Genomic DNA, 17,681 nt, shown 5'->3' on the forward strand with positions numbered 1-17,681 from the left:
GGTCAGTGTTCCGATCATTTTTGTGTTGGTTTGGAGTCATGAAATAGCGACAATGATTGTAAGGTCTGATAATCCTCATGGGATATACAGTCAGGGCCAGAAATATTGGAACAAAGATAACTGTTTTGGCAGTTGGCCTCCATACACCACCACATTGAAGTTGAAAGGAAACACCCCCCGATGGGAGCGAAGTCAGGACTTCCAGCTATAATTCAAGGGGTTGGACAAAAGTGGGGCATTAACCATTCAGGAAGGACAGCCAGTGGCATGCACACACCCCCATCGTTGGTAGCTCATAAGTACCTGGAACGAATGGCTGGCAAGCAGCTGCATGGCCAGGGGTGGCCTGTTTCCTGGGTGCCCCATGACCAATCAAGCAGATAAAAGGCCTGGAGTGGTTCTGAGTGTCACATTTGCATTTGGTAGCTGTTCACTGGAACTCCCAACACGAGGTCCAACGAGGGGTCCATGCGAGTGAAGGAGGCCATCATTAGGCTGAGGAAACAACATAGACCCATCAGAGAGATAGCAAAAACAGTGGGAGTGGCCAACACAAGAGTTTGGAACATCCTGAAAAAGAAGGAATTAACTGGCAAGCTCAGCAACAGCAAAAGGCCTGGAAGACCACAGAAGACAACTAAAGTGGATGACCGCAGAATTCTGCTCATGGCGAAGAGGAACCCTTTCACAACATCTAGCCAGGTCAAGAACGCTCTTGCGGAGGTAGGCATGTCATTGTCAACATCTACAGTCAAGAGACGGCTTTATGAATGTAAATACAGAAGCTTCACAACAAGGTGCAAACCACTGGTAACGCTCAAGAACAGACAGGGCAGATTAGCCTTTGCAAGCACTTAAAAAAGCCTGCCCAGTTCTAGAATAAGTTTCTTTGGACTGATGAAACCAAGATTAACTTGTACCAGAATGATGGGAAGAGAAAAGTATGGAGAAGGAAAGGAACAGCTCATGATCCAAAGCACACCACATCATCTGTCAAACATGGTGGAGGCAGTGTTATGGCATGGGCATGTATGGCTGCCAATGGAACCGGGTCACTGGTGTTTATTGATGACCTGACTGCTGATAAAAGCAGCAGGATGAATTCTGAAGCGTACAGGGCTATACTTTCTGCAGATGGATACTGACCCAAAACATACAGCAAAAGCTACCCAAGAGTTTCTCCAGGCAAAGAAGTGGGATATTCTTCAATGGCCAAGTCCATCACCTGATCTCAGCCCAAGAGAGCATGCTTTTCACTTACTGAAGACAAGACTGAAGGCAGAAAGACCCACAAACAAGCAGCAGCTGAAGGCAGCTGCAGTGAAGGCCTGGCAAAGCATCTCGAGGGAGGAAACGCAGCATTGGGTCATGTCCATGGGTTCCAGACTTCAGGCAGTCATTGACTGCAAAGGATTTTCATCCAGGTATTAAAGGCGATCCTTAAGTTTGAAATGATGTTGGTTTGTTCCATTACTTATGAGCCACCAACGATGGGGGTGTGTGTGTATGCCACTGGCTGTACTTCCTGAATGGTTAGTGCCCCACTTTTGTCAAACCCCTTGCATTACAGCTGAAAGTCCTGACTTTGCTCCCATCTGGGTGTGTTTCCTTTCATCTTCAATGTGGTGTTGTGCAGAGGCCAACTGCCAAAACAGTTATCCTTGTTCCAATATTTCTGGCCCTCACAGTATATACACACACACAGCAGAACTTACAAGCCAGAGAGATTTCTCAGAGCCAGACGGAAGGGAGACAAGGAGAACGAGATGAAGATGGTATATTGCATCGGTGAAAGTATGCAAGTTGTAAGAAGGGCCATTCCACCAGCCTTAGCAAAAGTTTTAAGTTCCTTTTTCCTCCTCCTTCCCCACTGCCTTTTCCTTGTGTGTCATGGCTTTTATTCTTTTAGATTGTAAGCCTGCGGGCAACAGGGACGGTCTTATTTTACTGCCCTCATGAGATGGAGGCCTCTGACCGCGGAAAGCAGCCGCTGCAGTTCTTTCCATTGTAGCTGCGAGGGGGTTCAGGTTGGTGTGGTGGAATTGGGTCTCGGAGTCCCCCTTCCAAGGTCGTAGTGGTGCCTGTGGCCTTGGAAGGGGGACTCCAAAGAATCCTATGTTCCCTGGGATGTTCTGCTGGGATCGTAGGATTGCTCTCAGAATCAATCAATAAATAAGGGTGCAATCCTATGGCTGCTGCCAGGCTAGACAGCCATAGGATAGGTCTGTTCCCGGGAACGGACCCCGGAGCCCGCACTCCGAGGTTGGTTCCCAGAAGACCGGCCTCTACTCCTTCCTGTGCCACCTCGTAGGCAGTGTGGATCAGCCCCACACTCTCCACTCAGCGTGGAGCAGGGGAAACGGGGTGTTCCCCGGGGGTGGTCTGAAGTGCTGGTATGACTCATTCTATGTGTTGTCTGGCTGCCTCTCCCCATGCTCCGAGGTCTCACAGCCAAAATAGGCTATCTAGCCACGAAAGCAGGGCGAGGGGAGCGGGGAGGAGATCTGTTCCTCACCACTCCTCCTGCCCTGCACTGGATAGGCGGTCGCCCCTGGGCTCGGAGGTAACTGTCAATCTGCATAGGATTGCTCCCTAAATAAATGAAAATAGCAATTTTCCAAAATTCTCGTACAAACGTTCATTATCTTGAACCCCATCACGTTCATTATCTGTCACTGAAATCTATCATCTAGGAGAGTGAAGTTGGGGCAGGGCAATTCCTGGAGTTGCTGATTTGTTTTCTCTGGAGCAGGAGCAAAGTACTGGGTAAGGAGCAGGAGAAAAATCCCACAAATAAATAAATAATAATGAACAATACTGTAAATAAATCGATAAGGCTTTCCTTGCTGTTGCAAGTCTCCGAGGTGATAATGAGGCTTTGAAGTTTCATGCACAAGATCGCCCTAGGCACAGTCAGAGAATGAGGACATCGTTCGAACAAGGACTGCATTCGTCTTTCTTTTGATAGAGATCCTGCTTCATGCTAGCAGTTGAATGGCAAGCCTTCTTTGCAAGATGGTTTTCCATCTAACACGTCCTGAGGGCCTGCAGGGACAGATTTGGCCCACGGGAGTCCCCAAGCCTCATGTTCCCCACACTTGGTATTTATTTATATATTTTAATTATTACATTTCTATACCCGATACCCAAAGCTCCCTGGGCAGTTCACAAGCATTAAAACCACAGAACACAGCCTAAAATACGATATCGAATTTAAAAGTTTAAAACTATAGGATAAAAGAAAAATAAGGTCTAAGGAATCAGTCTCCTTTGTAGTTCTTTCCCCACCCCTATGTTTATATAAAAAAAAACACCCTAACATTTAACAAAATAGTTTCAAACAAATAAATAAAAATGAACGTCAAGCAAGAAAAGAGAATTTCCAGCTCAGAGGAGTAGATCTCTTTTTATTTTCCAGTGGGGAATTTTGCCCTCTAGTGGCTGTTTGACCCCCCCCCCCCCCAGCTCTTGTGCTGTTCAGCCCCAAAACAGCCTCCAGCCTGCAGAGGGCACTTGGAGGAAGAAGCAAAAAAAGAGAGTGAGAGACAAGGAAATATTTCTGCAGCTCTTTCTGCAAAATTTATAAGTGCAACCAAGACGCACAGCAGTTCCTTCCTCTTCCTGCAGCCTGGGGAGAGAGTCAATGCAGGTAGGAGAGAAAAAGGGATTTAGAGAAGGAAGGTTGTGCACGGGTAAAAACGGGGGGAAATGTCATAATGCATGCACTTTGCAACTTTTTATTGAAGCCTGTAGCAAAGGGGGGTGGAAAATTTGAATTTTATTTTTAGCTGCTGAGCAAAATGGCAAGGGGTGGAGACACACCTCTTGCTCCTGGTGAAATGGTTAGACTTTTAAGGTTTTGCCAGAGGGTGGGTGCAGAGGGATTGTTACGTTGCTCGCTTTGTTAATATTGATTATTCAGTTCTGTTTTGTTGTTTATAATTCTGGCTCATCACAATATGGGAGAGGAAGCATCCGGACTATTACAAAAATAAGAAATTGACAAATTAAACGTAGATCAAAGAAAGTGACTAAGAATTCGGAGGTAGCAAATTTAGGGTGCAATTCTATGCACATTTAGGCAGAAATAAAAGTCCTACGACTCCCAGTACGCCCCAGCCATTTTAGGACTTGTGGGACCTTTTCCAGTCTAAACATGCATGAGATTGCACCGGAAAAAAATGCTGGCTGGGGAATGCTGGGAGTTGTAGGACTTTTTTTCAGTCTAAACACGCATAGGATTGTGCCCAGGCTGCTCTCCTCTACCCACATTACCAGGAGTAAGTTCCACTAAACTTAGTGGGGCTTACTTCTGAGTAACTGTCTATCTGCTTGCGCTGTTAGGCTGCAAACCGCCACACGCTGACCTCGGAGTAAATCCCATTGAAGACTTACCTCTGAGTAGACATGCTTAGGATTGCGCTGTTAATGTTGATAAAATTCTATAATACTGATTTCCAGCTTTTACCAAAGTGTCTGTTAACCAAGCCAACAATAAAAGTATGAGGCTAAAATTAAAAATGTTAAACAATCAAATTTCTCCGGAGCAACCTTTTACACCCACCTTATTAAACCTAGCGCGGGTCTTAGTTGATGATATCAGGAGAGTAGGAACTCTTTATCATAATCTTTATTCTCTTATTGTAAAGCAAACAGTCCAGTTCCTGGCATACTGATCAGGGTGTTCCTACTATTATCCAGCCAACAATATATATTTTTTCTAATATCTTGCATTTCTGATGTCATTCTGAACCACTCAAGAGTTTCAGCTATTGGGCGATATAGAAATGTCATAAAATAAATAAATAAATAATAATAATAAAAAAAAAATATTGGTTATAATAATTTCAAATATTCAGTATGACGTTCTCCAGCCGACTAAGTGCAAAAAGCAAGGCTAGTGTGCAAAGTACAATTATTTCTGTTACACACCCTGTGTGATCATTGATCCATTTGAGCAATTTCCAAAGCCATAAATAGCCATTCTCTAGCTGTAGAGGTCTCTAACACTTTCCCAATATCTAGCCAGTATATTTCTGGCAGCTGTTATAATCAAACCCTTAACAGTCTTTTCTAAAACTTTGTAAAGGGTACAAAAGAGGTTATTCTAAGACAGGCTACTCTCTGTACCAAGTCTATATGCAGTCATTGTAATTTTATTTATTTATTTTAGAATATTTATGTACCACTTCCCATTTTAAAAATCCCAAAGCGGTATACAACAAATTATATAAAAAATACATCATTATAAAAGCATGCGTTGTTTTTATTTTTTGTTAATGAATAATAAAACTCAAGGCAAATCTTAAATGTGTTTACTGTCAAGTGAATCCCACTACGTTCAGTGGGTTTTACTCCCCGGTTGGCATTCACAGGATTGCAGCCGCGGCGTTTCACTTTGCTTCAGTGTGATCCGACTGCTTCAACAAACACTTCCGTAGCACCGTCTTTCGAACAGCCCCATAAGGGAGGTCCGTGCTCTTATTCCCTTATTGCAGCAGCTGGTGGGGCTGTAAGTTCTGATGTTTTGCTGTGATGCTGGTTATTCTTTGGGGCTCTGGATTTGGCTGCCTAGAAGTCTGCTTGTTTTGTATTATTAGCTATTAGTATTATTACGTAGGGCTGCTTATTTTGCATTTTGGCTTGGGGGGAACCAAGTAACAGTTGGATACTCAGTGTAAACGCTGGGCGAGGGCGCAGCTACTATCTAGATAGGTTCTGCGTGTAGCAATGGAAGGATCTGACTGTTATTTATGTCTTTATTTATTACATTTATACCCCACCTTTCTTCCATTGCGGAACTCAAGCTGCTCCATGTGGTTCCCAGGGGGTCTCCCCTCCATGCACTGACCAGACCCAGACCTGCTTAGCTTCAGCACGGTGCCTGCCTCAGGTGCCTTCAATCCAGGCCCTGGGACCTGGAAGGAAGGAGTGGAACAGGTTGGGGAGATGTTGGAGGATCGTGGGATTGAGGGGTGTGGTGAGGACGTTTCCAGAGCGAGGGGCGTGGTTCTGATGAGTGGTCCCTTCTGTAGTAGCTTTGGAGACAGGACATGTCCTTGCTGGGAAGTAAGAGAGCAGCTGTGGCGTGGGCGTTCTGGAAGAGAGTCCCCGGCACTGGGGGCGTAAGCGTCTGGCACATCATGGGAGTGGCTGGAGTTTCAGGGGGGTGTTTCGCCTTGATCCGCAGCACCTCTGGGCATGCCGTGGGATCATTCTTTCTTGGCAGGGTTGGAGCCGTTGCTGCCGCCTCCCTGAGAGATAAAAGTGTTTAGCTGGGTGTGTGTGGCGTGGATCTAAAACAGGATTCGCCCTGCCCCTAAAAAAGGAACAGGTGGTCTTTCAGATAAGGAGAGGCCCTCTTCGGATAACTGTTTTGTGTGCCATGAGATCGTACCTCGTTGTAATTTATGTTTGTGTAACCTACTAACTGTGTGGTCTATGCAGCTGCTCTCTTGGGGATTAAACTATTGCTCTTTTTCCCTTATTTGCCTCTGGAGTGAAGAAGAATCATAGAATAGTAGGGTTGGAAGGGGCCTACAAGGCCATCGAGTCCAACCCCCGAAGAAGAGCACATAATAAGACTACCTTTTCCAACAGAGATGGGTTGGGCTCCTGACTCCCATCAACCCCAGACAGAATGGCCAATAGCTGTGTTACCTGGGCATGCTGGGACTTGTAGTCCAATACATCTGAAAAGGTTGGGGAGCGTTGATGTAAGACCTCTCCTTGAGACGGGGAGCAAGGAGGTGGATGTCTTTTATGAAAGGTCTCTCTATTGAATTTTTTTTTTCTGATCTGGGGGACGGGAAGCTCTTGTTCACATGGTTCAGAAGCTGCTGTGCTCTCTGAGAAGCAGGTGGGGATCATGGCCCCTGGGTCTTTCAGTGGGGGAAATGTAACACCAGTCCTACAAAGATAGAGACGTTGATACGTCAGTAGTGGGACTATATCATAAGGGCATAAGAACATCTGAAGAGCCCTGCTGGATCAGACCCAGGGTCCATCCAGTCCAGCATTCTGTTCACACAGTGGCCAAGCAGCTGCCCATGGGAAACCCACAAGCAGGATGCGAGGGCAACAGCCCCCTCCACCCATGTTCCCCAGCAACTGGTGCACACAGGCTCACTGCCTCCGATACTGGAGATAGCACAGAGCCATCAGGACTAGTAGCCGTTGAGAGCCTTCTCTTCCAGGAATTTGTCCAACCCCCCATCCAACTTGGTGGCTATCACTACATCTTGTGGAAGGGAATTCCATAGTTCAACTCCGCACTGTGTGAAGAAGTCTTTCCTTTAATCTGTCCTGAAACTCCCACCCATCAGCTTCATGGGATGACCCTGCTTGGCTGTAGTATTATGAGAGAGGGAGAAAAATATATCCTTATCCACTTTCTCTACACCTTGCATAGGGTAGTATCCAAGGTTAGTCCTATGTAGAGTAGACCCATTGAAATGAATGGGATTCAAGTTGGTCACAGCTAACTTAAGTCTCATTCATTTCAATGGGTCTACTCTACATAGGACTAACCTTGGCTGCTCCCCATAATTTTGCACACCCCTGTCACGTCTCCTCTTACTTGCCTTTTCTCTAAGCTCGTGATAGTTTTCTCTAATGATAGTGGACATTTCTGCTAACATGGACTGGAAACGTATGGAGTGGTTCCTTTTTTCTGGAGCGCTTAGATCGGCTTTCCAAATGTGTTGGACTCCAACTCCCAGCATGCCTCAGCCAGTGGAGATAAACAGCAGGGATTCTTTCCCTGGGGTGGGGCAGGGTAATTCTTTTACGGAGGCCAAGCTTCCCACTGGAGGAACCCGACAGGGCTCTGTGGGCTGGACTGGGAAGCCCAGCCAGCCAAATTTGGCCTGCGGGCCAGGGGCTAGGCCGGCACTGGGAGGAGAAAGGCTGAAATGCCCGAGAAGGCATGCCCACTGACACTGTCCGGCCTGCGCAGGACCTGCTGTGTGGCAAGCCAGCCCACCGCCCACATGCTGTTCTGCAGCCCTGGGCTACATGGACCTTTGGTCTGATCCAAGAAGGCCCTCCTTGGCTGTGTCCTCTCCTTTGGCCACCGGCCCATTCCCTGGCAGTTGCATCAGAGAGTTCTTTCCTGGAACAGAGGGGTAAGGAAACTCCACGTAGCAGCTGTTGGCCCAATGGGTCTCCGGACATAAACACGCATGCAGTTCCACTGGCCACTGGCTGTGCTTCCGTCGATGACTCCTCGGGCCAGACGCATCTTGCGCTGTCGGGTCCACCCCCTGGCCGCAACGGCATGTCGTTCCTCTGGCAAGCAGCCCTGGGGGCCTAGGGAGTGACAAGGCAGTCCCAGTCTCCAGGGCTCCTGGTTGGAGTTCAGCAGCAGGAGATGGCTTTCTGCCCGACGCGTCCATACAAGGCACGGTGCGCCTCCTGCATCGCGCTGAGTGCAGCATGGGGTCCAGCCACGTTCACGCCATGGATCTGCCAGCATGCCCCTGTTGCCTGAGCTGCGGTTCTGGATTGGCTCTCAGTTAACCTGCCCTGGATCGTAACAGCTCTTTCGGTCCCGGAAAAACGTCCAGGTTGACAGCGGTGGCCCATGTGCCAGAAGCTGGATCAAGCCCGAAACTGCTTCTACGGCACTTTTTAAAATGCAGGGTTGCAGCCTGAGGGCCGCATGCCATTTTGGAGAAGCTCTCGGGGGCCGCATTCCAGTGGTGGGTGGGGCCCAAGGCAAAAGAGGGGGGGGCAAAAATGCCAGCCTCTTTTAACCTGAAGCTCTCTGGAGAGGCATTTCCGCTTGGGACAATGGGGAAAATCCGGACGCCAAAGCCAGAAACCACTAAGCGATCAGCGATGGAGAGAAAGCGGGTGGGGCCAGGGAAAGGGGGCATGGCCAACTGGAGAGCCCCATAGGTTGGGGGCCGAGGCAGGCCAGATGTGGCCCCTGAACTGGTGGTTCCCCACCCGTTTTAACCCTTTCATGACCCACAGTGGCTGGCGGCTGTATCCTCTGTGAATTTGTCTAAGCCCCTTTGATAGGTATCGAAGGCAAACGTCAATATTTAGGTTTTCAAAAATGCAGTTTTTAGATATAACTTCTGTGTGTCAGCAGATTCTTATCCCACAGCGTGTCTTTCCGAAGGGACGCGTCACAAAGCCGATGCATAAATGTGGTTCTTTCTTTCTTTTTTAATTTTCAGGTGGGCCAAGGTGGAAACTTGCATTTGGCTGAGAGACCGGAGGCTATTTTCTGGATGATCTTTGACTGGGAGGACAATGCCTTTTCTACACGGGTTCCGTAGGATCATCTTTGAGTACCAACCATTGGTGGATGAGATCTTGGGCTGTTTGGGGTTACAGGATCCTGAACGGCAGGAAACACTGGAGAGGTAACTGGCTTTCACCACTTGGGACACACAAGATTGTATACTTGAATGCTGCGTTAATTAATCTGGAAGAGTTAAACGTGCCAAGGGTAAATCGGTTCAAGGCAGCTTCCTATGATCTACTGTAAAGCAGCTGCTTTATCGGAACAATAAGGACTAGAATCTTTGTTTTTAGGCAGAATGGCTATAGCTCAGTAGCAGAGCAATCCTGAGTAAAGCTGAACACTGTGTTAATTAATCTGGAAGAACTAATGTGCCAAGGGTAAATCAGTATAAGGCAGCTTCCTATGACCTACTGTAAAGCAGCCGCTTTATCAGAATGATGAGGACTAGATTCTTACTTTGTTTTTAGGTGGAATGGGTATAGCTCAGTAGTAGAGCTCTCCTGAGTAAAGCTCCGTAGAAGGCAGCTTCCAATGTTCCTAACCTGGGGGAGAGGCTAGGAAGGTCAGCAGTAAGCCAGATTTATTTTGGGTGGGTGGGGGCAGTCAGGGAAGCCATCAAGAAGCCAATGGGGAGATGGGGGGCAGAAGAGCAGCAGGAAACCATCCTTGTGTGTTTGCTTTGTCTTCCTGTTTTGTAAAGTCCCAGCTATGTGGCTGCAGATGATCACAGGCTTCTGGTCCTCCGTGAGCTCCTAGAGAGAGAGGTGCACTCACCGTTCTACCAGGAGGGCGTGAGCTACGCTTTGCTGAAGGTGGCGGAACTGGGCCTGGTCCACGCCGCTGAAGCCCTGCTCCGGCAAGGGGCAGACATCGTCTTTGAAGGTGGCGTTTCTGATGCAGGGGCTTGTGTGCTGTATTTCATGCTGCTGCTTCCTTTCTTTTTCTTCTAAACGACAACCAGAATATCAAGGACGAATCGATGTAGGATGCAAATTTTATTTTACTTTTTGGCATGGATTGTTTTCTGGGTTTGGGAGCAGACTTTGTTTGGAAACATGCTTCCCCACATCCCTCCCTCCCTCCCTCCCTCCCTCCCTCCCTCCCTCCCTTTCTTTCTTTCTTTCTTTCTCTCTCTCTCTCTCTCTCTTTCTTTCTTTCTTTCTTTCTTTCTTTCTTTCTTTTATTTACAGCATCTTTACGCTGCTCTTCAGACAAAAAAAGGCTCCCAAAGCAAACATACAAAGATTCATAACAAGACAGCCCCTGCCATCCCGCTTAAAATCTAAAGGAAAAGGGATTGGGAGTGGGGAGGGAGAAAAGAGAAGAAAAAACCCAGGCACCAGTTCTTCATTTCAAAATTCCCATGGATGATCTTTTGGGCAGGGAAGGCGAAACAAGCTCCCTGCTGCACCTTTCCTTCTCTGGCAGATGTACGGGGCCAGGTTGGTCTCCCCTTTGCCACGACGGTCTTCCTGGGAGGCAGCGGGTGCTGCCGATGGATGAGGCCAGAATCTGTTGTCCCGGGGAACTGTCAGTTGGAGCTGTGTGTGCTTTCCGGCATTCGCTCCCCAATAGCTGGCATTGTAATGCCTGTTTTCTTTCACTAGGTGACGCTGCAGCGCCATTTTTGTTCCGTATTAAAGCCACAAGAAGGCTATTCTGCCTGGCACAAGGACAGCTTTTGCTCTTAGTTTATTTACTTATTTTCCATCACGGCCTTTCCGCCTCCCCCCCCCCCATGGTGGTCAGGGAAGGATAGAATCCAGATGAACAAAACCGTTGTTAAAACGTAGCATTAAAACAAACAAATTGAAAGCACAACTAAAAAATTCCGCCCATGTGCCCATCCGGCTTTTCCCTAAACCACTAGGCGCAAGACAATTTTTGCCCTCTGCCCTACCGGGTGCCACTAAACTCCACCCCCTACATCATCAAGGGGTGTTGCTTTGCCATGCACCACCCCGATCTCTTAGGCTCCTCCCCCTGAGGTTAGGGTTCTGAGGTTCTGGAGACCCGACAGCCCTAGTTAGATGTCTCGGGTATATGATGTCATCCCAAGTAGGCTGTCTCCATAGCAACATGGCTGCTCCAAGGCAAGGCTGGCTTGCCGGTATGTGTGAGGGCCTTTGACCACCCAGAAGGCTATGGGGCTCAAGTGGGAGGTGGGATGCTTCCTGTCCTGCTGGCTCCCTTATTGTGGGGCAACCGTGTATAGCGGTAAGCACTTTCCTCTTCCCTCCTCATCGCATTTTCCTGTTCTGCCGTGTCTTTTAGATTGTAAGCGGGTAAGGCAGGGTTTGTCCTGTTTTATCGATTTTATGTAACCTGCTCAGGGAGCCTTTTCAGTTAAAGAGTGGGGCAAAAATGCTTTAAATAAATAAATTAATACGCTTTCCCTCTCTTTTCCCCTGTGCCAATGCCAGCCTTGCAGTGCAAGGGGACAGCCCTGACGTCCAAAGGCAGGCTATTAAGGGGGTAACTAAATTCCCCTCAAAACAGGGGAAAGGGAGGCTTTCAACGGATTTTCACCTGCTGTGCTGCTTTTTTATTTTTTTACATGAAGATCCGGTCACCTATTACACGGCTCTGCATATCGCGGTGCTCCGGAACCAGCCAGACATGGTGGAACTCCTGGTGCAGCAGGGTGCGGATATCAACCGGAGAGACAGGGTGAGGAGCAGGGCACCGCCGGGGCGGTGGCGGGAGACTGTCAACGTTGTCGAGGGGTCGATGCCGGCTCCATGTTTTTGAGGGGCCTTGGAGAAGACACCCTCCAGGAGCCCCCTCCCTCGGTGAGCCTACCTTCTCCTCACCATTCTAGCCAGCTGCTCTGTCTCCTCCTCCTCCTCATTGCTCCCACTTGCTTGCTTGGTGGGGAGAAAGCCAGGGAGCCAGGAGGCCGCAGCGTCTTCTGCTCCTCCTTCCCACCACCTCCGTCGCCTGGGCCAGAGCAAGAAGCAGGCAAACAAGCAGGCTGCAATGCTGGCGAGGAGGAGATGAAGCAACTCCAGTGGGCTCTTGCCAGTGGGCCCCTGCTGGGGGGTGGGCTCTTGGCATTTACCCAACCATGCCGACTCTTGGCACCGGCCCTGGGGCTGGGGTGTTGAGGCTCTTCCAGCCTGAGGGCTGATTTTCATTTTGGGCCGTTTCCAGAGGGGCACCCGTGCTCGCCTGTAGCAGCAACGCTCAAGAAAGAGTCTGGAGGCACCTTCAAGACTAACCAAATTCCATGTTAGGATTAATTCGGAAAGCAGTTGAAAATAGAACTGCCAACGTCACGCTGCCCTTATACAAATCCATCGTGCGACCACGCCTGGAATTCCGTGTGCAGTTTTGGCCGCTGCACCTAAAAAAATAATGTTGTGGAGTTGGGAAAGGTGCAGAAAAGGGCCACTAAAATGATCAAGGGGCTGCAGCAACTCCCCTCTGAGGGAAGGTTACAGCAGCTGGGATTGTTTAGCTTAGAAGAAAGCTGAATGAACAGAGACATGAGAGGGGTGTGCAAAATGATGCCTGGTGTGCAGAAAGTGGAGAGGGAGACATTTTTTCTCCCTCTTTCATAATGCTACAACCCGAAGGAGCCATCCCAGGAAGCTGAATGGTGGGAGGTTCAGGACAGATCAAAGGAAGGGCTTTTTCACACAGCACAGAGTTAAACTATGGAATTCACTACCACAGGATGTAGTGTTGGCCACCCATTTGGATGGCTTTAAAAGGGGATTGGACACATTCCTGGAGGAGAAGGCTATCAATGGCTACTAGTCCTGATGGCTTTGTGCTACCTCCAGTACCAGAGGCAGTGTGCCTATGTACACCAGTTGCTGGGGAACATGGGTGGGAGGGCGCTGTTGTGCTCATGTCCTGCTTGCGACTTTCTTGTGGGCAGCTGGGTGGCCCCTCTGAACAGAATGCTGGGCTAGATGGACCCTTGCTCTGAACTGGCTTGGTTCTTTTGTTCTTAATGGATTTATCCTGGCATAAGCTGTCATGGATGCTAAATCAATCGGTTAGTCGGAAAGGTGCCCCAAGACATGTGGCTCTTTTTTGGAGACATTCTTGGGGGCCGCGTTCCAGATTAAAGTTCGGGAGGGGCTACGTTGAATGTGTTTTGAAGGCCAATCTTGCTGGCCAGTCCTGAAGTTCTTTTTTTCTCTTTCCTCCCGTTGTCCTTAGATCCACGAAAGCAGCCCTCTGGATCTTGCTAGTGAGGAGCCAGAGCGGTTGCCCTGCCTCCAGCGACTCCTGGATCTTGGGGCTGACATCAACGCGGCCGATAAACACGGTCAGTGCCTCCCTTTCTCTGCCTTTGCCAACCACACCACCACCGATTTCAGCCTGGGCTTTAAGAATTGCTCTCTTTTTAACTCTGGATTAATCTAACCCAGTGAGCTGGATTTTTCTTCTTCCATTTCCAAAGTAGGGATGTCAGAGAAATCTGTTCTGGGGGTGGAGCTCAATGAATTTTCCTAGGTCTGCCGCCCCCCCGCCGGACTTGGTTCCAGTTCCCGCTGCAGCCCCTGACTCGGTCTGCAGTGAGTTGGGCCAGTTTGCGGATTTTGCATTTCTTCCCATGCAGGATCTGGAATTTATGCATATTGTGGCTGAATTTGCTGAAAATATGGGTGATTGTGCTCAAAATTTGGCCTAATTGGCACAGATTTCCCACAAATTGTAGAACACACAGGAAAAAAATGTTCAAAAGAAGTTCCTGGACTTTGGGGGGAAGCCCACAAGTTGTCTTGCACACGCAAACTAGGTCATACATGCTGCAGAACTCCATCGAGTCAAAAAAGAACCGGATTTCCCAGCAATGGACATCCCTATTCCAAACCCACCGAACAGCCAGGGGAAGACAAAAGGAAGCCCTTCTCTCCCACCGTGCAAAAAAACCCCTTGCAACAGGCGGGCAGGCAGTTGCGGCCCTTCCGAAGCCAGCCTGGCTAACCGGGAGGGAAGCCATGGGCACATTTGGGAATTTCAGAAACGGCTGTGGGCACCACCACAAAATGGCTCCCATGGAGGATGTGGCTAGTCACATAATGGCTGCCTTGGGGGCCCGGCTAGTCAAAAGTGAACTAAAGAGGTGTGTATGAGTGCAGGGGTGGGGTGGGGGAGAGACAGTGATGCTAGAGGCTGTGAGGGAGGGGGAAATAGCAAGGCAAAGGGGTAGAGAAAGAGCAAGCCGAGGGGCTAAGAGGGGGAGACACAATGAGCTAAAGAGCAGGGGGCAGGATAGAAATGGTGAGGCCAGAAAGGGAGAGAAAGATCGCCTTCACATTTCCCAAGTTTTCCATTAGACAATTTTTCTCTGAAGGTGGGGAGAGAGTGGAGAGCTTCATGGGTGCCCGTGGGTGCCGCGTTGGGGATCCTTGGTACAGAGAACATCTGTGGGCTGCATGTGAGCCGCAGGTTGCCCATCACTGATGAAAATGGAGGAAGGAGGCATTTTTTGTCTTATGATACACCTGCTGGGAATTCTTGCTGTGGTTCTCCTGTTCTTTGCCCACCCTCTCCCTTCCCCTAATTCTTCTGTTCTGCCTCTTTCTCTCCAGGAAAGACAGCTTTACTACATGCCTTGGCCAGCAGCGACGGGGTTCAGATCCACAACACGGAAAACATTCGCCTCTTGTTGGAAGGAGGTGAGCAAGCCCCCCGCCCCGCCCTTGTAGCGCCCTTTCTTGGTCACCCCAATGTTTGTGTTAGTTATCAGTATCTGAGCAGGGATTTGAACCCGGGTCAGGCCAATGTAAAACTGAACATGCTGTCGACACAAAAATGGCCCTAAATGGCTAGTTTATTGATCTATTGATCGTTTACCTTTATATCCCACCCTTTGGGGCCTCTTGCAAGGAACTCAAGGCGGCTCACGTGGTCCCGCTCCTCTCCATTTTGTCCTCACAACAACCCTGCAAGGCAGGTTAGGCCAGGAGTCAGGGACTGGCCCAAAATCACCCGGTGAGCTTCATGGCCCAGTGGGGGCTGGAACCTGGATTTCCCGGGACCCAGTCCAACACTGATCACTACACTACACTCCTTTTCAGTGGCTCTCACCCTAGGCTTTTGTGGGTGGATGGATGAGTACTGAGGTCTCCAGTGTAGTGCCCATGGAAACCTCACTTGGTGCCTGCCAGGCGCCCTGTTCCTCCTGATTTTTATTTTACCTTAAGTTTTAAAAAAAATGTATATTTCTGAAACTGGGAGTCTGGCATGCTGCAAAGCAACGTGCCGCCCTCCAGTGCCAACTTTACTTGGGTTCCAAAGAGTGGTTTTGTGTTTTGGAGACCCCTCCTCTGCCTCTGACTTCGGTTCTTGGACAAGTGTTTTTTCTTTTCATCTCCCCACTTTCCCTTCTGGCAAAAGAGGGTTTTTGTAGCCCGCAGCAGCCATTTTGTGAAAGCACCCTCTCCAAATCCCTAATGTGCCCACCGACGCCCAAAAAGGTTGGGGACTTTTTCTGGACTTAACTTGCGCGTCCCGTCTCCAGAGCAGCCTTGCGTCTTGAAAAATCCACCCATCCATCGGTCTGTTCTTTGTTTCCGGTCCTTGTTCTCAGGAGCCAACGTCAAAGCCACCACCAACGACGGTGACACGGTCTTCACCTTCATCATCTTCCTGCTCGGGGAGACAGTGGGAGGCGACCAGGAAGAGGCCAAGATGATAAACAGCTTCTGCTTCCAGGTCACCCGCTTGCTGATGGCTCACGGCGCCAACCCCAGCGAATGCCCATCCTACGAATCCCTCACCCACCTCTGCCTGAAGAGTTTCCGGCTCCATTTCCCACTCTTGCGCTTCCTCCTGGAGTCGGGGGCGTCCTACAACTGCTCCCTCCATGGCCCTTCCTGCTGGTCAGGCTTCGACATCGTCTTCGAGCGGCTCTGCTCCCACCTCAGTGAATCGGAAGAGGACAGCTTCTCGGTCGACCTCCTGCAGAAGGCCGAGATGGCTCTGGAGCTCATGGCGGCCAGCTCGCCCACCGTCCAGCTGCCGGCCAACTTTGAGATCGACCCAAGCAGCTGCCGCTTCCACGGGGAGAAGATCCGGGCCCTCTTCAGCTCCTTGAAGCAGCTGGAGCGCTCTCCGGCCAGCCTGAGGCACCTCTGCCGAGTCTGCCTCAGGCAACATCTCCGGCCCTGGCCAATGGACGCCAAGGTGATGGCGCTCCCGCTGCCTGACAGGTTGAAAAGGTTTCTCCTCCTAGAGCAGAGCAGTTCCGTGGAAGAGGACGTGTGACAGTTTCCACACCGGTACGCAGCTGCCGCCACAGCCCACTGGAGCACACCTGCCTTCGGAGGGCTTCCTCACCCAAACCATCTCGCTCTCCGTGAACGCGCTGGCTGGTGGGCTTTGGCGAAGATCGCAAAATACCGCATGCGGCATCACCACCTCGCTCCCCGTTAACACGCTGGCTGTTTTCCCTCCACGGGACGATACGTACCTCTTTGAAGGCTCCGGATCTGAGCCACCGGAAGTGGGATTGCTAAGGAGGGAAGAATCTTTTGCAGAGTCTTGACCAAAAGGAATCCGGGCCGTCCTCTGGAGGACTCAGTTTGGAATGCTCCTTCCTGGCGACCATTCTGACCTTCCAGCATAGAGGGGGAAACGACGACAGTGCCCCAGAAGCCATTAAAATCATGTTCTGCACCAAACTTTCGTTGTTTGTGCACGCGATGTCCGGTTAGCAGGAAAGGGGTGTTCACGCTTTGCAACAAGCGATGGGAGCCTCCTCCTGGACCTGGTGCCCCTCCTTTTCAAAAGAGACAGCCCTCCTACTTTAAAAAAAAGAGAAGATACTAGTCCTCATGGACTTCTTGGAGATGGTTGGAGGCATTTGTCTGGGGAAAGCCCAACAGAGATACTGTCCGGTTCTTCTGCACCAGATGTTTTGGCCTACCACTTCCATCAGCCCTAGGCAGCATAGCCAATGACAAGGGATCATGGGAATTGTAGGCCCAAACATCTGGAGGGCCACATGTTGCCCACCCGTTCGGCACCCATTCCCAAATGTCCCATTCTGCCAATACGATGTTTATCAGCCATATACAGCCCTGAATAACATTTTGTCTAGTCTATGGTGGCCCAGCTCAATTTTATTCAACTTGAAGGAGCATCCCTTCTGGGCCTAATAACAGCTTCTGGCGAGGGGGAGTGCTTGTTGTAGGGTGGGAAGAAAGGATTAACCATTACTCCCCATCCACAGTGGTCCCGATTCCCCTCCCCCCAAAACACACGCACACTACTTAGGGCTTTTTTGTAAAAAAAGAAAAAGATTCACAGAACTTGGAAGTGATGCATTTAGCACTGGCGTTGGCAACTTGTAGTCCAAAACATCTAGAGGGCCCAAACACCCACAAACATTGGCTAGGCTGGCTAAGGCTGATGGGAGCTGTAGGCCAAACCATCTGGAGAGCCACAGATGGCCTAC

General features: G+C 49.7%; 1 protein-coding gene across 4 annotated transcripts; it reads left to right on the forward strand.

Moving 5' to 3' along the window:
• Positions 1-3,609: 3,609 nt before the first annotated feature.
• ASB6 (ankyrin repeat and SOCS box containing 6) lies at positions 3,610-17,328 on the forward strand. 4 transcript variants are annotated; one of them, XM_084821008.1, is made up of 7 exons: positions 3,610-3,649; positions 9,189-9,377; positions 9,960-10,141; positions 11,823-11,929; positions 13,433-13,541; positions 14,812-14,898; positions 15,813-17,328. In XM_084821008.1, exons 2-7 carry the CDS (start codon positions 9,265-9,267, stop codon positions 16,487-16,489), a joined length of 1,275 nt encoding a protein of 424 aa, XP_084677134.1. In that variant the 5' UTR covers positions 3,610-3,649; positions 9,189-9,264; the 3' UTR covers positions 16,490-17,328. The 4 variants fall into 4 exon arrangements, with proteins under 4 accessions (XP_084677134.1, XP_084677137.1, XP_084677136.1 ...); XM_084821011.1 differs by having other exon boundaries at positions 9,980-10,141; XM_084821010.1 differs by lacking the exon at positions 3,610-3,649 and adding an exon at positions 5,405-5,471.
• The last annotated feature ends 353 nt before the right edge of the window (positions 17,329-17,681 follow it).

The sequence above is a fragment of the Heloderma suspectum genome, chromosome 14 (genome assembly GCF_057233095.1).
Source record: "Heloderma suspectum isolate Gila_16-S chromosome 14, 16-S_ref, whole genome shotgun sequence".
NCBI classification, from domain to species: Eukaryota; Metazoa; Chordata; class Lepidosauria; order Squamata; family Helodermatidae; genus Heloderma; species Heloderma suspectum.

Excerpts from the sequence above, each read along its gene's own strand:
- ASB6 (XM_084821008.1), top strand. The coding sequence starts at position 9,265 with ATGCCTTTTCTACACGGGTTCCGTAGGATCATCTTTGAGTACCAACCA. Across the intron at positions 13,542-14,811 it reads CAACGCGGCCGATAAACACG|GAAAGACAGCTTTACTACAT; the intron begins GTCAGTGCCTCC and ends CTTTCTCTCCAG. Across the intron at positions 14,899-15,812 it reads TCGCCTCTTGTTGGAAGGAG|GAGCCAACGTCAAAGCCACC; the intron begins GTGAGCAAGCCC and ends CCTTGTTCTCAG.